This window comes from Aspergillus pseudotamarii (assembly GCF_009193445.1).
Source record: "Aspergillus pseudotamarii strain CBS 117625 unplaced genomic scaffold BDV38scaffold_37, whole genome shotgun sequence".
In the NCBI taxonomy this organism is placed as follows: Eukaryota; Fungi; Ascomycota; class Eurotiomycetes; order Eurotiales; family Aspergillaceae; genus Aspergillus; species Aspergillus pseudotamarii.
Genome location: NW_022475051.1, coordinates 14,090 through 37,982, shown reverse-complemented (window position 1 = coordinate 37,982; position 23,893 = coordinate 14,090). Strand labels below are relative to the sequence as shown.

The 23,893-nt window shown below is 48.5% G+C and overlaps 11 protein-coding genes across 11 annotated transcripts; 8 read left to right on the top strand and 3 right to left on the bottom strand.

Moving 5' to 3' along the window:
- The first annotated feature begins 89 nt into the window (after positions 1–89).
- On the top strand, positions 90–2,802 carry BDV38DRAFT_250418 (uncharacterized protein). Its single transcript, XM_032054952.1, has 2 exons — positions 90–1,503; positions 1,556–2,802. Exons 1-2 carry the CDS (start codon positions 364–366, stop codon positions 2,351–2,353), a joined length of 1,938 nt encoding a protein of 645 aa, XP_031912085.1. The 5' UTR covers positions 90–363; the 3' UTR covers positions 2,354–2,802.
- On the top strand, positions 2,803–4,466 carry BDV38DRAFT_250416 (F-actin-capping protein subunit alpha). The gene is made up of 7 exons (XM_032054951.1): positions 2,803–2,965; positions 3,035–3,053; positions 3,157–3,272; positions 3,330–3,419; positions 3,476–3,528; positions 3,580–3,717; positions 3,777–4,466. Exons 1-7 carry the CDS (start codon positions 2,909–2,911, stop codon positions 4,123–4,125), a joined length of 822 nt encoding a protein of 273 aa, XP_031912084.1. The 5' UTR covers positions 2,803–2,908; the 3' UTR covers positions 4,126–4,466.
- A 1,184-nt stretch (positions 4,467–5,650) lies between these two features.
- BDV38DRAFT_284262 (uncharacterized protein) lies at positions 5,651–6,019 on the top strand (the record flags this gene model as incomplete). Its single annotated transcript, XM_032060221.1, has 1 exon — positions 5,651–6,019. One exon carries the CDS (start codon positions 5,651–5,653, stop codon positions 6,017–6,019), a length of 369 nt encoding a protein of 122 aa, XP_031912083.1.
- Positions 6,020–7,841: 1,822 nt separating this feature from the next.
- Positions 7,842–8,900, top strand: BDV38DRAFT_250411 (PEX11 domain protein). Its single transcript, XM_032054950.1, has 3 exons — positions 7,842–8,063; positions 8,143–8,300; positions 8,371–8,900. The coding sequence occupies exons 1-3, from the start codon at positions 7,865–7,867 to the stop codon at positions 8,761–8,763; spliced, it is 750 nt and encodes a 249-aa protein (XP_031912082.1). The 5' UTR covers positions 7,842–7,864; the 3' UTR covers positions 8,764–8,900.
- A 396-nt stretch (positions 8,901–9,296) lies between these two features.
- On the top strand, positions 9,297–10,051 carry BDV38DRAFT_250410 (uncharacterized protein). The gene has a single exon (XM_032054949.1). It carries the CDS (start codon positions 9,393–9,395, stop codon positions 9,960–9,962), a length of 570 nt encoding a protein of 189 aa, XP_031912081.1. The 5' UTR covers positions 9,297–9,392; the 3' UTR covers positions 9,963–10,051.
- A 527-nt stretch (positions 10,052–10,578) lies between these two features.
- BDV38DRAFT_294066 (uncharacterized protein) lies at positions 10,579–11,610 on the top strand (the record flags this gene model as incomplete). Its single annotated transcript, XM_032062414.1, has 1 exon — positions 10,579–11,610. The coding sequence occupies one exon, from the start codon at positions 10,579–10,581 to the stop codon at positions 11,608–11,610; it is 1,032 nt and encodes a 343-aa protein (XP_031912080.1).
- Positions 11,611–11,740: 130 nt separating this feature from the next.
- On the bottom strand, positions 11,741–12,715 carry BDV38DRAFT_250409 (uncharacterized protein). The gene has a single exon (XM_032054948.1). It carries the CDS (start codon positions 12,347–12,349, stop codon positions 11,795–11,797), a length of 555 nt encoding a protein of 184 aa, XP_031912079.1. The 5' UTR covers positions 12,350–12,715; the 3' UTR covers positions 11,741–11,794.
- Positions 12,716–12,865: 150 nt separating this feature from the next.
- BDV38DRAFT_250407 (D-2-hydroxyacid dehydrogenase family protein) lies at positions 12,866–14,653 on the bottom strand. The gene has a single exon (XM_032054947.1). It carries the CDS (start codon positions 14,384–14,386, stop codon positions 13,358–13,360), a length of 1,029 nt encoding a protein of 342 aa, XP_031912078.1. The 5' UTR covers positions 14,387–14,653; the 3' UTR covers positions 12,866–13,357.
- Positions 14,654–15,794: 1,141 nt separating this feature from the next.
- Positions 15,795–17,388, top strand: BDV38DRAFT_250404 (HET domain-containing protein; the record flags this gene model as incomplete). The annotated part of the gene is made up of 1 exon (XM_032054946.1): positions 15,795–17,388. A coding segment is annotated over exon 1 (1,498 nt), but the record flags the coding sequence as incomplete, so codon positions are not given.
- Positions 17,389–18,089: 701 nt separating this feature from the next.
- On the bottom strand, positions 18,090–20,970 carry BDV38DRAFT_294064 (putative alpha-glucosidase). Its single transcript, XM_032062413.1, has one exon. The coding sequence runs from the start codon at positions 20,729–20,731 to the stop codon at positions 18,188–18,190; it is 2,544 nt and encodes an 847-aa protein (XP_031912076.1). The 5' UTR covers positions 20,732–20,970; the 3' UTR covers positions 18,090–18,187.
- A 508-nt stretch (positions 20,971–21,478) lies between these two features.
- BDV38DRAFT_272299 (putative MFS transporter) lies at positions 21,479–23,714 on the top strand (the record flags this gene model as incomplete). Its single annotated transcript, XM_032057464.1, has 11 exons — positions 21,479–22,001; positions 22,065–22,162; positions 22,226–22,288; positions 22,343–22,395; positions 22,453–22,524; positions 22,581–22,694; positions 22,749–23,016; positions 23,069–23,090; positions 23,141–23,238; positions 23,288–23,352; positions 23,501–23,714. 11 exons carry the CDS (start codon positions 21,479–21,481, stop codon positions 23,712–23,714), a joined length of 1,590 nt encoding a protein of 529 aa, XP_031912075.1.
- Positions 23,715–23,893: the final 179 nt, after the last annotated feature.

Below are 23,893 nucleotides of genomic sequence, written 5' to 3'. Positions count from 1 at the left end.
TGATTCGCCGAATCCAGCGGCAAAGGACGTCAGTACCTCGATTTCAGTAGCAGAACCTAAGGGCTTTCCTGGATGTCCGTTCCATCTTTTACTTCTTGGAAACCTCTGACTATAACAATACCTTGTTTATCTTCTTACTTTGCCTCTGTTCAGCTCTGATTTCCGTGTGATACGTCAAATTTCTGCACAAGAAGGGCCCTCTTCGTGCCGTTTGCAGATCTCGCGCCGCCTTATAGTCATTGTGACATTGACCTACAAAGTACTTAACCGCCACCAGATCGTCGCACTGGAAGACTTCATCATGTTTTGATTTCACTGTTCCAAAGCATTGACACGTGTTGAAGCTGGGTACTCCATCGCAAAATGACGTCGTCGACTACTTCATCGGCCGTATCGCACAGCGTGCCGTCCCTACCATTCGCAAGTAAACTAAGTGAACAGTTATCGCAAAGGAAGGAACAAGGTGAATCTACAACCGATACGGAATCTTCAGGAAAATCTACTTCACTTGGTCCCCCATTGCGCCCTTCACCCAAGTCACGGTCGTTGTCCGACGCGCCAAAACCTACATCTGCACGTTCCACCTCCGAAGAACACCAGCCGTCGAGTAAAGATGATAACTCTCTTTCATCTACACCAGAAACACCTCGTCGGCCTTCTATGCATGGCTTACCCCTAAACTTTCCTTCGAAGCCTTCTGGACCCTCGTCCTTATCGAGCCGTGCTCCACTCTCCCCGAAGCTTGATTCGTCCCAGATCTACGGCTCCCCGGGCTCTGTCCTCCCTCGACGCTCCCGTGGCCTCGACTTTTCTCGCGCCTGTACCAACCTTCATCACTCGACGCTTGCCGAAACATCGCCTGATTCTTCACCAATAATTGGCGGACGGGGAATGACAATCCCCCAACGCCGAGGCTCTATGGGGTCGACTTCAGTACCCCCGTTTTCTACATCTGGACCCGCTGATAGAACGGCAATTTCAAGCTCTGTATCAAGTGTGAACATGATGGAGTCAGATACAAGCAGCAGCGAGGAAGATGACGAGCCGATGATTGGCGATAGGGATGACATGATAATGAATACACCGCAGGCGAATAAGATGGGTAATGCTTTTGCGGTGGGAAATGTGCCCAGTCCGGGTAACGACTGGATGGGTGGTTATTCGCAGGCAGCAGCAAGTCTTATGAGCTTTCAGCGGGCCAGGTTTCGCAAAGGACGTAGTAGACATAGCTCTAGCAGTGCTAGCGGAAACAGTTCGAAGCCCAGTCCTGGCCCACTGTCTCCGCCGGTGATGAAGAGTATTGAGAATCAGAATGGTTACTTTGGCTCACGGTCTAGCTTGAGTGCACGGCGTGAAAGTCTGAGTTTGGGTACTCGTGATCTTCGTCTCTCTGACTTAAGTGACGAAGGGGAGAACCGGGGTAACAGCCCGGGTACTTCGAACTCCGATGGCGGGCCCCTGGGCGTTATTCGACGAGCTGTAACACGCAGAAGCAGTTTATTGGTAAGTTCTTCCATTTCACGATAGTCTGAACCTCCGCTTACGCCTCTTCTAGCCAAAAACGAAGACCTTTGCGCGTATTCGAGCTGCATTGATGGAAGAATCAGCCCCTATCGACTGCGAGGCAAAACGGGAAGCCGAGGTTATTCGGCAGGTCCGGGAAAGCGAGCCAGAAATTCCGCAAACATCACCCAGTTTAGATGCCCTCTCGTCGAGTAATCCCTTCCAGCCAACTGATCTGAGCCGTAATTTGGATGATGTGCCTGCGAAAACTGGAACATCTGTTCCCGATGAGCCTAGCTTCAGCGAGGAAGCCCATCGAAACTCTGCTGGTGCCGAGTTTTGGAATTCTTTCGATGAACGCTATCGTACGCCACCGCCGCCGCCTCGACGCCAGACGGGAACTTCAGTATCTGAGGACGACCTCTCCATGGATATCACGCCCTCAACTACTATAGGATCGAATTCTGAGTTTGCGAAACCGAGCGACAGGCCCAGCTCCCGTTGTTCGACTCCAATCGCAACACAGCCAATCTCGATATTGGAATTCAAAAGGAAACGGCGCCGTGAGGACGATTTCGATCCGAACCTGTTCAAGCGAAGGGCGGTGTCTCCGAGTATGAGCGTCCAAAGTAGTCCAGTGATGCCTAATTCACCTGCTGTGAGGGATACGGGAACCAGTATTTGGGGTCCACCCAAAGCCAACATCGGTTCTCTTTTTCCTGATCAGCCAAGCACTGAAAGTGGCACCCGGAATCCATCCACACCCAAGCATACAGGTCACCTGAAGCGAGTGGGTCTACAAGGGATGACTGAAACGAACGATGGGCTCATGAATATGAGCATCGAGTGATTGTCGACATTCTTGACATCCAAGCGTTCTTCTCCACGAGCTGGGCTCGTTTCCTCGTACCACTACCCTAATAGCTTTACCTCAACATGTCGTTCATTCATTCCTGTGTTTATTTTAGCGTGGAGCCCTTATATACGTTGGACTGGTTGGACATTGCCTTCGATTATTCCGTACATGGCGTTAAGCGGGAGCCTTGTGGTTGGGTGACAAATAACGTTTTAGTAGTATAGTTTCAACTTTTTCTAATACATCGATATCACACATAGCACCCAATCAAAACATCATATTTTAATCAGCATTGCATGTGGCAGAGAGTTGATGCCTAGGAGTTGAATAGCCGCGGTCCTTGTTCCTAATGGCCACGTGCGAGGAGCGGGCGCTTACGGCGCTAAAGCTTCCGCTATTGACACCGGGGAAGCAGCACAGTTTCAGGAGCTCTTTGATCATCTACGGGCGTTTACCTGTCTATTGGTTTACTTTGTACAGACCTTCCCATATTCTGGCGGAATCGATTCATCACACTTACCTACAACTCGTTCATAATTGGTCGTCCATATGGCATCCACAGTTGACATCGCTTCCTCGTTCATTGAGGGTGCCCCGCCAGGCGAGGTATGCCCGCGAAGTCGAGCTCTTCTCCTGCGGTATATTTTCGCTGTGTGACTAACATTAAATTCCCAGCTCGCCGACGTTGTTGCCGGTAATTTTCTCTCCTCGTTTATATTGCCCGTTCCCCGCATCCCAGACTGCACATGCCCCCCCGCCAGAGCAGAGCCAATAGCTAAACAAGATGGGATAACCAGATGTGAAAGCGCTTACCTCCGACGGTGCCGATATCATTCCATCCCTTGCCCCTGCCTTCGAGCGATACAATGAAACGCAACTGGCAACCGTGAAGCTGCCCGGAGCGAGTCAGGAGGTGGGGTGATCCTTATAATCGCGTGGAGAGTGAATATCTGACAAGGAAACTGCAAAGGTCCTTATCAGCGAATACAACAAATTGGAAGGTAACCGCTACTTTGACGTCGAGAGCCAGACGTCGTTCGAAGTCGATCATGTCACACAAGTATGGCCGCTGTTTTTGGTGGGGGTCTAGGCGGGGAAGGCTGACATTGGCTTCAGGAAGCCTCCGCGGCGCAGTCTTATGTATTGGATTCGCAGAATGCGGACTTGATGTGAGTTGGTGGATACCGGGTTGGAAAATCTGCTGCTGATAGCAATTGCAGCAACTCGCTACTCAAGTCGCTCGGTGCTCACGCCCGTGAGCACTACCCTAATTGCGCGTTCGGTGTATACCCCATTGAAAACGACTCTGCCATAGCTATCTTGCTGGTTTCGAACCGCTACTCGCCTAACAACTTCTGGTGGGTCCCATATAAGTGCTTTGTCGGGTGTATTGGTGCTAAATGAGTTACCCATTAAGGAACGGTCGTTTCCGCGCTACCTATCAGTTCCCTGTTTCTGAGCCCACGACCGTGACCGGCAAGATCCAGATTGACGTCCACTACTACGAAGATGGCAACGTGGCGCTGAATACTAACAAGCCCATCAACCTTTCCGTCTCGTCTCTGTCCGCCGAGAGCATCATTTCCCGCATTGCAACTGCGGAGCGCGATTACCAGGAGGATCTGAACCGCGCGTTCGTGCAGATGGCTGAGGGCGCATTCAAGGGCCTGCGCAGACAGCTCCCCATCACACGGCAGAAGGTGGAATGGGAGAAGGTCGGAGGATACCGCCTGGGACAGGATATTTCCGGTGGTAAGGGTCGTTGAATACCACTGGTACGCGGGGATATGCTGGCATAAATGTGGATTGAGCGTTAGCGTGATTAGAAGGATTCATTCTAAATTGATCTTGAATACATTATAGGTTTTGATACGGCTATATCTAGGCCTGTACTCTTTTCAAAAGATAGGTCACCCGTGCTAACTCTAGCTTGTCAACTTCGGTCTGACACTAAGCGGCAGTCTAGTGCTCATAAACTATATAGAACGATAGTTCGCAGGGTTTTCCCCGTCACAATATGTACTTTTTTACATTATCAGAATATAGTTTTCAGAACTTTAGCTTTGCATATTAAAGCCTAGGAAGAGTATTTCAGGCAGTGATAAACTGATTTTGGTAGCTTTTACCTCCTATGGATAGGCACCACGGTCGCCTTCCATAAACGTCCTTTTCTCTTCTTTTTGAAGACATTCCTTCGGTTGTGTGACGTAGTATTTTCGGCAAGGTAAGTATGTACTTAGACTACTCCGTACAGTTTATATAAGAGTCAGAAGTATGGGGTTGAGGATATACCAGAATTTTTCATCAAAAACCACCAAGTTCTGCTTACAGAGTTAGTTTCTGTACACCCTGTAACTTTTAGCGTTATCAATCGGTCGGGCTCCATCGAACAGATGACAATTTCAGCCATAGATTCTTGACAATTCCCGATTTCGGCATAATTCGAGGGTTGGATTTCAAGGGGCTTGACTTGGCGCCCATTCAATCCCCGCCCCTCTTTCCGGATCAGGTGGAGGTTCATTCTTTTCGGCTTTTGACTATTATCCAGTGGATGTCCTCTTTACTTCGAGGCAGCCTAAAACGCGCGAGCTATCCGCATTAGTGCCATTTTTCCATATCTGTCTAACCTGACCACACGCGTGATGTAGCGATGGTTCTCCTTGACTATCTCCGCTTTTGTCTCTAATTCCCATTAAAAACATTTATCGGTTTTATATATATATACATATTGGTAAATATGAACCAATATGAGAGACGGCAAAAGAAAAGAAAGAATAAAAAAAAGGGGACCAAGGCGCCTGGCGAATACAAAGGAGGCAACACAGGAGCGCAGTCATCGGAACAGATAAAAGCTAGACAGAATCCATCAAGGTATATATAACATACGACCTTTTTTTTTAAAGGTGATGCGGGCTAAATAGCAAACTCTAGCGAGGTATTACCAAGCCTCATTATCCTTCCCCTCAAAGACCAACATGTATTGCTATCGTATCTCCAGCACATCTTAGAAGAAATGTGTGAAAAGTTTGGGGCCAAACATCAGCAATGTCAACCACTTTTTGAGAAGCATGGCTGGACAGAGCCGAATTCACTAGAGTTACACTCCTGGTGTCGCGTTATCTTAGATTGTCCCGACAAGTTATCGCCAGTATTAGCCGCGGTTCATGATGAAGAAAGAAGAAATATCCTCAGAACTTGTGCCAATATTCGTCTCACTCTGCAGTTCATCGCCTATCACAGGATGCTGGAAAGATCCTTGGGAGTCTCGAAGCTGCGATAGGTTTGGCCAAGATGCATCAGGATGCAGCAGTTGTTCAACATATTCAGAATCTCCGGTCGGACTTCCAAGCCATCATCGAAGACACTTGGTCACGAAAACATGCCTTGCAGGACAAATTGCGGGTACGACTTGAACAAATCTCGACAGAGCAGGCTCGGCTCGAGCAGAGAGCAAAAGACGATGCTAAAACAGAGATAGACAACTATTTTAGAGAGGCTGGTGCAAGACTTGCAGAGTGTGTTAACTCGACATCACACAAAACGGCACCAGCTGCGGAGATTATGTCTGATAGTGACAGCTTCTCTGAACCTGATATCGACCAAACTCTGCTAGAGGCAGAAAAGGCATGCATTGCTCCTTTAGCGAAGTTTCCTAGATAAGCTCTCTGAACGGCATATGACCTTAACAGCCTGAAGACTCCAGGCTTCCTCCTGGCCACTATTTACGACGATGGATTGCATACTGCTGCTCACTACCATTGGATAATATTTGTCCAGTTTTATTATAATTATACCACTGTCTCATACAGGGTATACAGTCCTCTTATTGAACCCCTAGCGAGTCGAGGGGGTCCATTGAGAACTCCGGGGATACCACGGGGAGGTCATGGTTAAACCTAGTGTATATAGCATGAAGGGCAGATGTTGTGGAGAGGCCACGGGACCGTGCGAGGGACTCTTAGCTTTTAAGCGTGGAAGCGGCGACCTGCCGGTTAACAGTCTGCCCCTTCATATCGATACAAAAATGGTTGCTGGGTGTCCTTACCCAAAGGGTCCGGTAAGTACTGGGAGGATTTTGATATGGTATGAACGACTCGGTGGAGAAGCTTCTAGGGCAAACATGGTGGTTATCAGCTCAAGCTCTGAAAGCTTCTTGTACTTTGTCGGTCAACTTCGTCGACTCTCAACAGAGGTATTGGAACTCTTCGGCTGCTGGAAAAGTTGCTTCTAGGTCGTCTCAAGGAACGTACTCAAGTCAAAGCAGATCCTCTGTCACTACCTATGCAGATCTTGACTTGTTTGCCCGTTGGTTTGCTTCATATTGAGGTGGATCTCCGAGAGTTGCTCGCGATGCAGTGTGAAGATGGCTCGTAGGAACCTTGTCCATTCACCCGGTATGGCTCGTTCAAAATGAACATTGGCAATCGTGGCCTTACAACCGCCCTTGCAGTCAAGGCGGTTGAAATGTGTCGAGGCAGTTATAATATTTCGCTAGATACACCGGCACGGAGGGTATTTTCTTTTTCCTCCCCCCCTCTTCACCTTTTTTTTTTAACCAATGTGTAGAGGTACCTTCTTTAAGCAATAGGCCGTTTAGTGGTAGTTATGTATCTTGTTGAACAGTATTCGGAGAGCGAACGCTACATTCCTTCCAGATATACGTTATAACATCCACAGTGAGGTCACGACGCTACAGGTTTTGAGCAGGACTGCAACGAGAGAAAGGAGTAATAGAACCTCTAGCAGACACCAATCCGTACATCGTACTAAGCGCACGAATTCGACAAAATGGGATCCCTGGACCAGCCAAACATAGTATATTGGGCTTTATGCACGAGAGAGAAACTTTGACATATTATATCGACCGCTCAATACACCCTCTGGGTCCCTTTAGAAATCCCCCAAAACTACTTCCTGGTAATAATCTAACTAGCCCTAGGAGGTGACTATCCATTGGGGAGAAAGCTGCGCAAATCGACCAGTAGACGCATGTCTATCTCAATCATCGCTCCCATTTAGACTTTAGCCTGATGATTTATGAGATAGATGAAAGAATTCGGAAAATAGATTAGTTAGGTGACGCCATCCAAGCCAAAGGATGCATCACTAAGTTGCAATTCATTTAAGAAGCTATTTTATCTTTGGAAAAGAAAGAAACAGAAGAATGAAATGAAATGAATTTTGAGCCAACCAGCCCGAAAGAGCACCAGTCAAAGCCCGACAGTTGTTCAAAGAATGATTGCAAAAGGATAGGTCAACTGAGCCAATGCATCCGCATGGATCTAATGCCGCTCGGCAGTGGAAACACGGCTCGGAAGCCCGGCCGTGATTACCAATAAGAACAGCTATCCTCATCTTATCGCCTATAAGATTTAGCGTCAACCCCGGTAAATATAACTCAAACTACCCGCCTTTCGCGTATCAACATAATTGATGTACCTCTACAACGCATCCAAGAAGTTTTAAGGAAGAAAACAAAACAAAAGAAAACAAAACGGAGCAAAAATGACAGTCAAATCCCTCACCCAAAAACCCAAACTAAATCTCCTCCGCCAATTCGCCAACTTCACACGCACAACCGCAGGCCTCGAGAAGACCTGCCGTCTTATCCAATCCCTCGTCCATATCGCCATAGAACTCGATATCACCCCGAGATCCACCACAACGGCGCAATGGCAGACTGCTAGATCGCAAATAGCGCTGAGTAAGTCCCAGATATCTCTACGAATAAAACAAATCGAATAATAAAGACAGAGTTAATTAATAATTGAATGCATGAACAGCGAGACGTTTTTTCCGTTTCTTCGCGTTCATCGATTGTTTTAGCCAGGTTTATGGACTGCTTGGCGCGGCGCAGGGTCAGGGGTTGTTTATGACCTTGATTGAGATTGGGCGGTGGAGTTGTTTGGGCTTGTATCTTGTTTTGGAAGATTTGACTATTGTGAGTTTTTTTTTTTTTTTCTTCGATCTTTGTCATAGTGTCGAAGAAGACAGACTGATACGATAAATAGCTCCACGCATTGGGCGTCCACCCCGTCGCCTGGAATACACCAGTCCTGGTTGAAGCTTTCAAATTCTGGTTCTACTCTCTTACACTATCCGTCCTCGGTGCTGTTTTGGGCTTGTTATTTACTTCCCCTTCCTCTGCTGGTAGGAAGACTGGCAGTAACGAGAAAAAGAAAGAGACTAAGAACGCCGAGAAGACGGTACCCAATACCGATGATTCTCAATCCAAGGCCCAGAGAACAGCCCTTATGAAGCGCATCGTGGTCGACGGATGTGATCTCCTGATCCCGGGGGTGTTCGTCGGCTGGATGCAGATTAGTGAACTGGTGATTGGTGTGACGATGGTGATTAGTACGGTTGTTTCTGGGGGAGATGCTTGGGTGAAAGCGCAGGGGTGAGGCGAGTTGGAGCTTTTTATTGGATGGAGGGGTTGTGAAGGCTTTTTTTGTATGTGTATATATATATATATATATGTGTGTGTGTGTGTGTGTGTTTTATATGGTTTGGTTGATAGAGGGTGGGTTATAGATATTTAGATGTCATTGGGAATGCTAGATTGGTGATGGAGGGTAGATAGATTAAGCATTAAGCATATTCAAGATTGCTTTTGTCAAGGTGTTTGCCAGGAGGCCAGGCTTGACATAAGCTGATCTCCCTGTGTCAGCCTAGTTTCAGGGGTACTTACGTTTACTTCCAGGATCAGTATGAGACCTTACTGTTCTGTCCCCTATAGATGGGTGTTATACGTATACTGCTACCCAGAATTCCCATGGGTCGCTAGAGACATGTTCCGGGTAGTGGATCCTAGGGTCAAACTGCCAAAGGGCGCGAAAAGAGTGTTGAGTGGCGGCCATTCTGAGATGGGGGCGGAAGGCCATTTAAATCTTGATAGAACACACGCCAACGGCAGCGAGGCGCTTTCCCCTAATAGGCACGCTTTACCTTCCCCTGCCAGTCATTGACCGTCACCCATCACCATCACCGTCACTGCAGAATACAGAGTATATACTACGGGAGTAAATGCGCTATGAAATCTCAGCGAAACAAACCACGCCTTCTGCTAGCCCTCTACGCACGACCTAAGCACCCCGAAAGCTATCACTACGCTCTATTAATCTGCCCCAAAATCACAACAGCGCAGAACGCGAAGCCTCGTCCGGCAACTAAATACCATGTTAAAAATACCATCGACAATATCAACGACCGGATCTCCCAGCCCTGGCGCTTTGAGCGATCCATGATAGATGATATTAATCTTCAACCGCGGTTGTTGGTCTGTGTTGTGATTGGGAAAATTGTCTCGCAGGAGCATGTGGAGAGGATGTTTGGTGACACGCCTGTCTACCAGGTTGATCATCCTGACAAGGAGAAAGCGTTGGGTTTTGATTGTCGGTCGTGGGTGGTCGATGCGGTGGAGAGGCTTCGGCAGTCGGGTGTTGTTTCTTCGCTCCTTGATTGGGAATTGCTGGAGAGGAAGGCTGTGGAGTATGTTGAGGGGAAGAAGAGAATGGGGAGATGGAACGCTGGCCAAGATGTAAGTGCGAAGTTGGGAGTTCCGATCATGGACTTGATCACAGGGTCGGAAATTTCTACTTAATGTGGGTGTACTGATATGATATGATATGATATGATATGATTTGATTTGATTTGATTTGATTAGATCCGGGAATGATAACCGTTGACCATGTGTTTGTTGTGTAGTATGGAACATAGCTTCACGAGATGACATACATATCTGATGTATATTTTTAGCCACACAGTTGCCTACCAACAAACGCAGGAATATGATCGGATACTCTGAGTAAGACAAGGCTCTGAAGGAACTCTTCAGCCCCTCAGCACAAAGCCCGGTGTTTTCGACCCCAGCACTAAACCATGCGATCCCCGAGGAGGTTTACGTATGCACCGGGCCAACGAATTTAAGAGATCTCCACCTTTCCAAAGCCGAACCAACAACATCCCTCACGGCGCCCAACTCCCAAAACTAAGGAGCCGCTGATCGACAGCCATGGCATTTACCAGCAAACGAGGCTATGTGCCGATCGCAGTCAACATCCTAATACTCAGCCATTGACACGAATCCCTTATTAGCTGCCGGTCTGCGCAACGATCCGTCCAAGGAGGCTGAAAGAAAAAAAAATGACAGGACGGAAACATCTACACAGAAAGGATAAGGAGGGGATCGTAGAACTTACCGATTACTTCTCCTCACTATGTGGATGATTCGAATGCGCCGGACTCAAGCTTGGGTCATCAGCGCGGCGACGTCAGCTTTGATCTGCGGTTCTCTGTATCTCTTTTTCTTTGCGCATCGGCGCGGCGGGAGTATCTATCGCTTGGTTACGGTACCGAAACCCGTGGAAAGGATGAATGAGCGTACATTGGTCGTGGCTAAGACGCAAAGTGCGGACACGAACTGGGTCGATACGCTCGTGCACGACGATGATCGGTTATCCAGCGCGGTGTACACGGTTGATGCGCCGAACACGACTGATACTACGTTCACCGTGCCGATAAACAAGGGCCACGAGGTCATGGTGTATCTGACATATATCATTGATCATTACTTCCAGCTCAGCGACGTGACGATCTTCATGCATGCGGACCAAATCTCCTGGCACAACAACGATCTCATGAACATGGATTCGGCACTGATGGTCCGTCGTCTGCGAAACGACTATGTTTACAAAAAAGGATATACGAACTTGCGATGTCAACACGACCCCGGCTGTCCGGCGCAGATTCGACCCACTCTCGCGGGTGGGAAGTATACCCCGGATGTGCCTGAAGCCGTGGTCATCGGGGAGTCTTGGAAGACGTTATTTCCGGAGGAGCGTATGCCGGTGGTGCTGGCACAGCCGTGTTGCAGTCAGTTTGCAGTCAGTGCGGAGGTGATTCGGCGGGTGCCGTTGATGAACTATGTCGCATACCGGCGGTGGTTGATTGAGACGGATTTGGATGATAATTTATCGGGACGGGTGTGGGAGTACTTATGGCAGTGGATCTTTACGGGGCAGGCTGAAGTTTGTCCGGACGAGCGGGTCTGTTATTGCGAGGGATATGGTGTATGCCTAGGGAGTGAAGAATACGAGGAGTTCTTTAGGGCTCAAGATGAGGTGCGAGAATTACATGCGGATCTGGAGCATACGTCACGGGGTGAGAAGGTCAATTCGATGCGGAATACGATGGCTGCGTTACAGCAGAGGATGGACGAGATTAAAGCTAGCGCACTCACGAGTCAATGAAACAATTAACGACGATATTGTATACTAATTTCAATCCCATATCGTGAATCATATTCCATTGGGAAGTTTTCATTTAAGAGATGTGAGATTTATGTCTATCTATCGTCTGGTATCTAATATCCGTAAGTACCCAGCTTCCACCCCAGTCTGCACCCTTTCATATCATCATACATGGTTTTCTAGATTACGAAGAGCTCCTCTCCTGCAATAACTCCTTGATGTGGTCGTTCAACCAGTATCCCTCCAAATCCTTCCGGTCCATCTTCTTCGCCCCATTGATCAACCCTTTGCAAATGCCCTCTCCAGCTCCACAGTTGCACTGGAAAGGCTGATCCATATCCCACTCACTGCTGGGATAGAAAAACGTGAGCTGGTCGCCCACCTTCAGGTCGCGATCATCGACGACTCGGACCTCCATCTTGCCCATGTCGAAGTTCAGCGATGGGTTGCATGAGTGGTTGCAATACACAAGATCCGAGTTCAGCTCGATGTGGCTGTTAGCGCCGGTCTGGACAGAGGTGTATGCTTTCTTGGAGGGCGTGGCTGTGGTAATCTTGGCGAAGAGGGAGCCGGCGGGCAGTGCGACGAGGGACACCGCACTGGAAGAAAAGGCCTTGGTGCCACGATCGACTCGGATTAGGTCTGGATGAGTCGGGGGCGTCTCAATGGAGGTAGGGAGGACAGTTGTGGTAGTGGTAGATGTGGTCGCTGTTGTAGGTTGCACAGCGATTGGAGACATCTTGACCGTTTTGTAGATGGAATATGGTTCAATTGAGATGAAATTGGAGGGGTAAGTGAGTGCTTTCCGTGGGAGGATGCTTTAATCTGGGGCGTAGCAGAAGGAGGGAGGGAGGAATGGTAGTCAGAGATGTCGCAGTGGGGGCGGGGGAAGTGGGATGTCATTGAGATCCGACATCATCTTTATAGATATCCGCATTCAGCCGTGATTCCCTTCCCTTGTACCGAGGATCCTGCTTGCGGAGAGATGGAATGGAGATGAGTGGGGCCATGTCTTAGGCGTCAGTCATACCTAATCTATGAATGGCGTGGCGTAGGACACTACGTGTCGAAGCTAAATGCCGATGCGCGGGTTAAATGAGGTGTAATAAGATTAGGGTTGGGGATAGTTGGCCGCGTTGACCTGGTGTTTCCGATAGTTTATTAAATTACTTACAGTACAGGTCCAGCGGGTGCCTCGGCTCACCCGAGGTTGTCTTAGATAATCTTCCCAGCGACTGTCAGTGACCTTTAACCTGGTATACCACGTGATGTGTCACTGTGTTTCAAATCAATCATATGATTGAATTTGTTTGAATCATGATGACTTCCACATGAATCCTCAAACCCTGTATACTTGATTCAACTCTTTCGACGTCGGAGTGTCTGGATGGTTTTTGCGCTTGGCACAGGATCCGAGGTACAGAAAACAGCTCGAGTTGAGTTTCTGGTCCACGGAGATTCCCCCACTAGATCCCACTATGACGAAATCCACATGAAACCCAGAACACGACGAAACGAGACTTTTAATTAAGCTTCAATTGGACAGGACAGAAATTGGCTCTAAGGACAGATTGGGACTCGGTGAAGCAGACCTGAACCAAAAAGGTTACACATCCGGATCACATGCACGACATCACACGCTTATGTATGCAACTTGTCCTTGAAAACTTTAGTTTCTCTTCGAATCGTCCCGCAGACCATCCTCGATCTTCTGCGAGCAAAGGTGGATTGCCCCCTTTCGAGTAATTCAATTCATGCGCGTGGTCAATGCCTCCCCATTCAACCACCTCTCCAAATTACCGGCCACCTCATCATACCACCCGTGAATCTGTTCATCCCCATAACCCATATGTGGTGATAACACCACCTCACTCCGTCCGTCTTGACCCCACGCTGTTGTTCGCCAGGGGCTGTCCTTAGGCAGAGGCTCGGGCTCGAAAACATCCAGGGCCGCCCCACGGATGCGACCCGCATTCAGTGTCTCCAACAATGCCTTCTCCTCCACCAACGGACCCCGCGACGTATTCACCAGGATCGCCGTTGGCTTCATAACCTCCAACTCTGCAGCACCGACGATGCCCCGACTCCGCTCCGACAATACACTATGAAGACTCACCACATCCGCGCTACGGAAAAACTCAGTCTTGTCCCGAACAGTTTGGAAACTACCCGCCGGCAACCCCAAAGCCGCAGCCTGTTCGTCCGCCTTCTCCTGCGTCAGATTCGTAGACCACGCAATCACCTTCATATCGAAAGCCACCACCGCGATCCGCCCAACCTGCGAACCTAACTTTCCTAGTCCCAGCAATCCCAATGTCTTCCCCGCCAGCGTCATTCCAAGCGACCCCTGCCATTCTCCCCGTTTAACAGCCGCATCATCGCGCGCAACATGGCGCGCTAACCCTAAGATCAAAGCCCAGGTATGTTGTACCGTCGAATGGACCCCCGCCGGTCGGCCCCCGGTTCCGGCGACGGGAATTCCGCGCGACGCACAGTATTGCACGTCCAGGGCGAGATTGCGAGCGCCTGTGGTCAGGAGGAGTTTCAAGTTTGGGAGCGCGGAGAGCGTTTCCTTAGAAAATGGGGTGCGTTCGCGCATGGCGAGAATTACGTCGAAGGGCTGGAGGCGCTCGATCAGGAGCGCATGTTGGCTTTCATCGCGTGGGTCGAGCGTTTCCGGGAAGTAGGAGATTGAGATGCGGGACTCGAGATGGGCGAAGTGCGGTGGGGAGATATTCTGGTAGTCGTCTAGGATTGCGAGTTTGAGTTGCGACATGTTGGTAATCGTGATGGCAGGTGGGTTCTGGTAGGATTATGGGATTGTAGCTTTGCGTAGTATGTTAGATTAAGTCTTTGCGTGGGTAGATGTTGAAGTAGAGTAGAGATATAACCGGTAGAGAATATAGCCGATCAGAGGATCCGAAAGAGTCATCGACCCCACATATGACGATTGGTTTATGTCCCCCACATTTCCGTGGTGGACAAAGTAGTAGTAATCATAGAATGGAATAGATCTAAAGCAAACGGACACATTCCGCACGAAGATCGTCGTTGATTTACAAATCACTGTCAGAGGGATGGTTTGGTATCTACCTAGTAGGGCTTGTAATTACAAAAGTCGACCCTTATCTGTATTCAGGCCAGAGTCAGGAAAGATACATATTGTAAGTATATAATGAGCCCTTTGCTGACATCAGTCAGGAGATAAATAGAACAAGTGGTACCCGGATATGGTTACTGTAACGAAGTATCTTTGCTTGGGCGGGGGGGTTTTTTTTATCTTGAGCCTCCAGATCCGAGATAATTCCCATTGGCGTCTCGCAAGGCTGACACCACGGCCATCCTGCAGAGCGCCAATACAGAGGAGCCACGTCAACAACATGAAGTATAAAATGACATACATCACTGCCCCCTCTCTAGCTCATGGTGGTAGAGGGGTTTCTCTCTGTACAGCCAAAGACCGCACCTTGGATTGTGCTAGGAAATTGATACCGCTTTGAGCGTGCAGCATACAAGCGGAACGACAATCCTTCTATTACATGCTAACCGAGTTATTGCACAGTCTTTGGCTATAGATGGTAAGATGCAAGCAACAAATAGAAACGTGAATCTTCAGCGGGTCCCGGCGAAAGTATGTAAGCACTGCCAAGGGATCACGATTGAAGCCCTAACAATGGGCTATGAGCACTTTAAGATAACACCATGGTGCCCGCTTTGCTCTCTCCTCGATTCACTCGATCAGCGCACCACATTAACACTCGAGGAACCCATACTCCCCGGTCTTCCCCCTATGTTATGTAGGTCTGAAAGCAGCAGATGGAGACCAATTTTTGTAATGACGAAGAGGGGTAGGTTACACTCCTGGGCGAGTAGTAACCAGCCGAGCTAACTTCTCCAGGGGATCCTGCTGAGAGGTTTGGCGTCCCGGCAATCGCTTCTCAATTGCCGGGAACCCGGTCGGAGGACTCCTTTAGGTTCATCAAACATTGCCTGCAAGAGTGCCTGGTGAATCATAACTGTTCCGTTAGCATGTTCAGATCGCTTCGTCATGCAGGATTCAGAGCAACAACAGCCAGTGATGAACTTGAATCAAAAGGGGCAAACGACATGGGAAAGACTGAGGTGCCTCTTCGTTTACTTGATGTTCGAGCATTTTGCGTCAACCACAACCATGACATTGAATGCGGACACAGTGTGAGGTTAGTCGATAACCTGCCAGTCTACCCGAAATATATGACTCTGAGTCATTGTTGGGGCAAAAGGCTGGGCACCGATGCCATCACAACAAGAGCAAATCTTCTCGGTCACATGAAAGAGATAAAACTTAATGATTTACCTGCAAACTTTTGCGATGCTATTAGCATTACCCGCCGCTTAGGCATTCGATATTTGTGGATCGACGCAATATGCATCATCCAAGACTCACAAGCTGATTGGGCTCAAGAATCGGTGAAGATGGGCCATATATACGACAGCTCATATCTCACAATCGCAGCGAGTGCTAGCGAGGATAGTACCGGAGGATGTTATCGCAGTACTGGAATAAGGCAAGACAAGTTGGGTGGAGGGACTTTAATCGAAATTACAAATAGTCTCACAGTCGCAAAGGAACAGCCATCGACTTTGATCCTTTGGGCACCAAACTTGAGCGACGGCGATCGTCTTAGAGAACCTGCTCCATTGGTTGGCTCTGCTCTGAGCCAACGTGGATGGGTATTTCAGGAAAGAATCTTATCGCCGCGGACAATTCATTTCACAAACTCCCAGCTGGTTTGGGAATGCCGAGAATTATATGAGATGGAAGATCGTCTGCCTTTCGTCACAGCCCAGGACACTTTGTCCCTGGCTATGAATCGAGAGATTTCTCCTTATAGGATAAAGCAGATCTGGTACGACTGGCTCATTGGATTCGGGTACTCTCGTAGAAAGTTCACTATAATGGGAGATCGACTCATCGCTATAGCGGGTATAGCGAGGTCTCTACACGAACGGACAGGTGTACCATACATTGCTGGTCTATGGGCGAAGAACCTAGGTTTCGGGCTAAGTTGGCTTGAAATACCTAAGCATGGAACACAATATCCCTCTCAACTATTAAACAAATGTAACTCTCGACGCCGGCCGACTTGGACTTGGGCTTCAACTGACTACGAATTCCAGTATTCGTTGAGGGTTTTTGAAGAGGATCGTGACTTCCACTACGTCGACAATAAAATGAAGACTCTGGGAGACATTGACGATCCATTTACTATCATTACCGGAGGGTGGCTGAAAATCAGAGCACGAGTTTACGAAGGTCCTACTTCTTATTTCACCAAGTTATGTTTGGATACTATGGCCCAGCAGGAGGTTTGGGGAGCTGCATTAGCACATCCTGCAATCGGGTCTTCTGCCTTCAACCTGCCGTCATGGATGTATATTCAATTAGGACAGTTTAAAAGCCGAACAAAGAGCGGCAATATTATCATTGAGGAATCATGGCTCATAGTGCGCCGGATGGAGGCGAGCGAGGAAGAGTATGAGAGAATCGGCATTGCTTACCGAGAGCTCAAAGATCTTGAAGATTATCCAACTGAAGATCAACGTGTGAAGGTTTCCAGCGATCCGATCCGAGAATACCGTATCTGCGAAAGGTTGGAATCTGTGCAGGATTATTTCCAGCCAGGAACTGGGGGCTGGGAGGGTCGGCTGGGGCAAAATAAGAAATACTTGATAAGGGAGCTTAAACTAGTATAATAGGAAATGCTGATAGCGTGAGTTACCATATTTATATTGTGGGTTACCCTCACGTCTTCTGCCCGCGAACACGTCTTAGGCGATTTTATGATTGATCAGTCCATCAGACCAAAGGCCCGCTATCATCACTAATGACGGAGTATGTAGCTGGCGATGTATCCGTACATTAAATCAGATTCTTCAGTGACTATGCCTATATTCACTTGTCCAACACTTCCATCAGAGGCCGAATGCCACTTGTATGATCCTCCTTTTGCCGAACACGAACAGCAATGCCCTAGTCAAATGCAACCTTTACATCTCCTACCTCTTTTGGAAGGTGGTATAGAGCATCTCTATGAGGCACTTTTCCATGTCTGGGGCAATGGTGAAGAAAATAGTTTCGTAAACCTTTCACTAATCACGACGCTTTCTGCATTACAACAGATCTCCATGTAGCACTCGTTAGCATGCGAGACCATCAACCCTGTATCGACCAGGATACTGAGTCCGAGCAACAGAATATATGCATATAAGTTATATCTGCAGTCTATGTAAGAGCGATATGAGGGCGCAGTACGCAACTCTCCCTCCTAATTAGGAAGTCGGATGGTCATTCAGATCCGCCCAATTACTGCGGATTACATTTCCCTGGACCGGGACTAACATCCTCTACCATCTTTCCTCTCACTTCAGAGACACTCTAATAGAAACATGCAAATCTATAATCTCTATTGGGTTTTCAAAACTCGCAAACCATCATGATACAGTTCCTCCACTTAGGAACTCTGATTAGCCCCCTTGACATGCAATTGAAATACACGGTGGGATTTACCAAGCCAGCAGCAAAACACCATGTCTTTCAGTTCTTCAAGGTATACACCACGCGCCCGTGGGAGTCTCTTCCCTTGTACTCCACCGTCTTTCCGATATCCGAAACAACCCGTCTCTCATCACCGTTGTGAAGGATGATATCCAGTTCCTTCCAGGCCGGAACGAATCCAGATTTCTGATCCCGAGTGAAACCAACCGTTACCTTCTCTTCTGTGGAGCTGTAGCTAACGGTGTATTGTGAGATACTTGGCTTCAGCGAGATCCCGTCGTCTTCAAACCAAGTAGTGCTGAAAGCTTGGCCATGAGAGCTGCCACGAGGCGGGAAGATTTCAACACCTCTATAATCATCCACCTCCTCAACAGCCACTGATGCCGGAGTTTCGTCACCGGGAACCCGGGTGTGTACAGGCTTCCCAACTGGGATGGCACCACCAATTCGCGCCAAGAGGGGAATACTCTTCTTCCACTCGGATGGAATCTCCACCCATTGCCCGGAAGCGAAATAGGTATAAGGCTCGTTCATGTTCACATATCCAAAGTCAAATTGATCATTGGCCTTCCGGGGAAGATATATCTTGGCGACGTTCACACCCGGCTGGTAGACACCACCGACCATAATAGTGTCACCAAACCAGAACTGCTCCTCCCCGGACTTCAGCGCCTTGGTCCAAACCTCAGGATCAGACTCGTAACCCCAGCCCACCCAGCGCTGGGGTGGAGAGGCGGTCAAGTGACTCTCCAAGCCCAAGGAGTAAATGTAAGGAAGAATCTCATACCGACGCTTGATGGTGTCCCGAACAAGAGGGGTGATCTCGGGGTACATCCAGGGTTCAATGACCTCCCCGACAGAGTTGTTTTCGGGCGATGTCTTGAAACAGTTGATGGCAAATCGAGGTGAATGGATACCTAGTTGAATCCATCTGAGTAGCAGCTCTGGAGAAGGCTGAGGTCCCTCGAAACCTCCAATATCGTGTCCACAGCATTGCAAAAGCGATATACCGGCGTTGAGGGACAAAGCATTAGCACCCTTCATGCTTTCCCAGCTGGTAACATTGTCCCCACTCCATGTGCTAGCTGCGTAGCGCATCGTACCAGCCGTAGCACTCCGAGTCAGAACGAAAGGTCTCTGGCTGGGTTCAAGATCGAGCAGGGCATCATGAGAGGCTTTACCCATGAGTTCTGTGTGCATTGCGCGGCCCCAGTCTCCAACGGTGCCCTTAACCCCCATCTTGACACCGCCAGAAACAGCTGGTTCATCAAGAGCAAGCTGCCAATCATCATCTGGAATGGTGTACTCGTTATTGTCATTCCACATTCCATCTATGCCGGCACGCTTCAAGCTCTGGACGCCATTATACCACCATTTGAATGCGCAGGCTGAAGTGAAATCGATATGGCATCCGTCACCTCCGGTTGCTCCGCCAGCACTCCACAATCTCATATAACCTGGCTCATTTGTCTCAGGGTTTTTGAAGAATCCATTTCCATCAATAAGCTTCTGGAAATCTGGGTGAGAGCCAAGCAAAAACGGCTTGATGTTGGTTATAAGACGAATTCCCCGTGAATGGTACTTGGCAATCCACTCCTCCGGATTGGGGAACCGGTACTTGTTCCACGTGAAGACATTGCGAACTTTGGGTTCGACTTCGGCAATCGAGTAGCCGGAGCTCATTTGATGCCCAGAGCAGGGAATATCATGTTCTTTCAGTTTGTCGGCAAACTCCATGAGCGCTTGATGGGCGGGTGGCTCATCCATCATGGTATACTTGTATCCTCCGGAGATGTATCCGTACGCCCATCTGGGGACGAGGATCGGGTGGCCGACAAGCTCTGCGTACGATCTCACGACGTCTTTGAGTGTCTTTCCGACGATAAGATACTGTTCGAGACCACCATAGTCTTGGCGGTATACTTTGAAATGGCCCCAGAGGCCATCAACCTCTGAGCCAACGGACCACGTTCCTCTGCCGTGTGTGGTTGAGAAGATAGCAACACATCCCGCGGGTGACGCCTTAATCAAAAGAGGGATGTGCTTGTACAGGGGGTCGGTATTATACACGTCGTATCCAAAACTGTCTGTTGCTGAGAGCTGAAAATGACGGCCACTGAGATCCATAGGGGCCCTTTTCTCCCCAAGTCCAACGTGGAGGTCATTCCGGTCATGCTCAGTGTAGTGCGCAATTCCGGATGCGTCTGCTACATAAGACCGCAAGGGAAGATCTCTGTACAAAGGCTTGTCGGTGCCCTTCCATGACAGTGAGACCACTGGGGTGTTCGCCCACTCCACAGAGGCTGTTACATCACCAATTTCGATAGTCTTTTGTTGAGAACCATGCTCTGTAGAAACATGGATGTCTTCCAAGCTGGTCACTGGCTTGGTCACGCTCGGGAAGGGGGGAAGAGGATGGTCCTCTGAAGAAAAGGTCACTCTGAATAGGTTTTCGCGAATTGGCTCAAAGGAGAAGTCAAATTGTCGCTTGTCTGAACCTGAACGAAGGTGTACAGTGGCGGAGCTCTGAGCTCCTGCCGGAGTCTCTTGATAGCTCTTGGGACAAAATTCCTTCTGAGGCATGATTGTTTAAGCGGTCTGAAAGAACACAATTTGGAGACAGGTTCAAACCAGCGAAATAGACCAAGACTCAAAGCTCTATTTGAGTGTTTTCATACATCTGCGTCCTCGGGACTACTTAAGCGTAACTACCATGTATACATCGGACTTCGGGCTCATCTCCGACAGCCATGGTTGCTTACCCCACAGAACGTCTCCGCGCTCTTGGCAACATATCGGTTTTTCTAACCGAACACCGATAACTAACCTTCTTTAAGATTACAATCTCCCCACCAGTGCGGTTCTTGTCCTACACGGTGATAGTACGATGGGAATCATTGGGCACATCATCGGAAGATGCCCGACGGTCGTCACGAGTCATGCCATGCCATCCTGTTGTGTTCTGCCGGCATTGATGGTCCAGTCCGCACTAATCCTCGTATGGTCTACAGGACGAGCCTTGGCTTGGTAGATTTGCTCCCCTTTCGGCTTTGGGGGTGTTTTCTCCGGGGCTGGGAATGATGCTTTCCCCACGGGGTTCTTGTACTAAGACTGGTATATCCTAACAAAATCCGAAAGGGTTCATGCAAATATTCTACTGTTTTGGTTCACTACTACTCTACGTGCCTATCACCATCTGCTCTACGTATAGGAGAAATTCTGGAACCCAAAGGTACTTCCATTCAAATCGAAATTTTCTTCTCTAGCTCCACAGACTCTATCCTCTAGGGCTAGCTGAGTGACTTTTGAAGACCTAAGAAGGAAAAGAAAATGTCTCATCACAAAGCACCAGCGTCGGGAGGGCAAGGTCAAGATGAGCATATAGAGTCTGTTGAAGATTTTTCTCGTCAGAACAGGGAGCACCCAGTTGGGGCTGGACAAGACAGAGCCCTAGGCATTATAGCAGATGCAGGACACTCATCTGTCCTAACAGCTGAGAACAACGCCCGGGTGCTTCGAAAGATCGACCTGAGGCTTTTGCCTATTCTCCTTGGGATATATTTCTTACAGCAACTTGACAAGTCCAGTCTTTCGTATGCATCCATTTTCGGTCTCGTCGAGACAGCTAATCTCCATGGACAACAGTATTCCTGGCTAGGAGCAGTCGTTTATCTAGTACAACTCGTTGCCCAACCTTTCGTTGCTTACATCTTGGTCAAAGTTCCAATTGGAAAGTTCCTGGCATGCACAACCCTTTGCTGGGGCATCGCCCTGACTTGTATGACCCCGGCAAATACCTTTGCGGGCTTATTGGTCTGCCGGATGTTTTTAGGTCTCTTTGAAGCCGGTATACGTGAGTATCTCTAATACCCTAGGCGCCGTGACCCTCAATGCTGACTATGGGTTACGAATATAGCTCCGTGCTTCATCGCTGTGACCCAGATGTGGTATCGACGAATCGAACAACCTGTCCGACTTGGTTCGTGGTACGCTATGAATGGTGTAGTATTCATGGTGCGTTGAACTCATTTGGACACCCAGTGCGTTGTCATACTAAGGCCAGACTCCTGCAAGTAGTTTGGCAGTCTGCTCTCGTATGGTTTGGGCCATATAAAGTCTTCAGTTTTTGAGCCCTATCAGGTTCGTCATATCAGTTCAAGTTGTCGATGTTCGAAAGTCTAACCCCCAGCCAAGATTATCTTCTTATTCTTCGGTCTCATAACGATTGCTTTCTCTGGCCTTATCCTGTGAGCAATGCCACATTCAAAGTCAGCTGATGTGCACATCTAACCCTGGCTGCGTAGGTTGTTTATGCCCGATTCGCCAATTCAATCCAAGTTTCTGACCGAGGAAGACAAGCTCTTAGCTATTGAGAGGTATGCGGCTTGAGTGAGGTACTTGCCATACAGTACGCTAATTGAATCTTGCCAAGACTTCGCATGAACCAACAAGGTATTGAGACACATGAATGGAAATGGGATCATGTCAAAGAAGCATGCCTGGACATAAAGTCATTTTTCTGGTTTGCCCTGATGTTTGCAGTCTCGTAAGGATCGGCCCATACCCATTATTGATGCAGCCACGACTCACAACCTGGAAGGATTCCTAGCGGTGGTATCTCGACATTTGGCCCACTCATTATCGAAGCATTCGGTTTTGATCAATTCAAAACAATTCTTTTCAACATACCCTTTGGCGCTGTACAGCTCGTGGCAACAATGGGAGGGGCGTGGCTAGCGACCAAGCTGAAAATGAAGGGACCTGTCATAGCCCTGTTATCTTTGCCTGCCATTGCAGGCTGCGTCATGCTCCTGCAGCTTCCTCGTGACGGTCATCACAATGGAGCATTGCTTGCAGGATATTACATTGTAAGACTTCGTGGGTACTGATACTTACATAGCTCTGCTAACTGGAGACAAGATTTCTGTGTATCCTGGAATTAGTATGTTCGCTACGGGACATTGCGAGTGGATTGAGCTGACAGACCATTAGCGCCCATGATCTATTCGTGGTCTGCAGGAAACACCGCCGGTGAGACGAAGAAAAAGATTGTGAATGGCATAGTCCTAATTGGACAATGCGCCGGTAACGTAGGTGAATGATTAAGTCTAATCAGAACTGTTTACTTATACCCGACAGGTTCTCGGCTCGAATCTGTACACAACTACAGACGCGCCCTTGTATCGACGTGGTTTGCTATCCAAGTGGGTGATAGCAATGGACTCATAATATGGTACCCATACTGACTGCAATTATAGTCTTGCAATGTTCTGTCTCCTCGTCCTCCTCCCCATGTAAGCTCGATCTACTGACCCCCTGCACGGGTACATGTGCTTACCTACACTTCGCTAGGATGAATATGGCATACCTGTATTTTCTCAACAAAAAGCATGAGGAGAAACGAGTGAGTATGGGTAAGAGTGCAAAGATCGTCGATCATTCGATGCAAGCTGTTGGCTCAGTGCCAGTGGACAAAACCGAGCCTCAACAACCCGCGGTGAGCGAAGACAACGCGTTCAAAGATCTCACGGACTGGGAGAACGAAGACTTTGTCTATGTGTACTGAGCAAAAATCGTTTTAGTCATGGCAAAGCAAGATACACAGATATGGGTGTCAAGTTAATGAACCAGTCATCTTGTAAGGCGCTTTATACCTAGGCGATGAAGGCTTGTTGTTGGATGGAGTATATTGAGAATTCATTGCTTAAAGCTTGTCACCGGATTTTAATTCTTCCACGTAGGTAT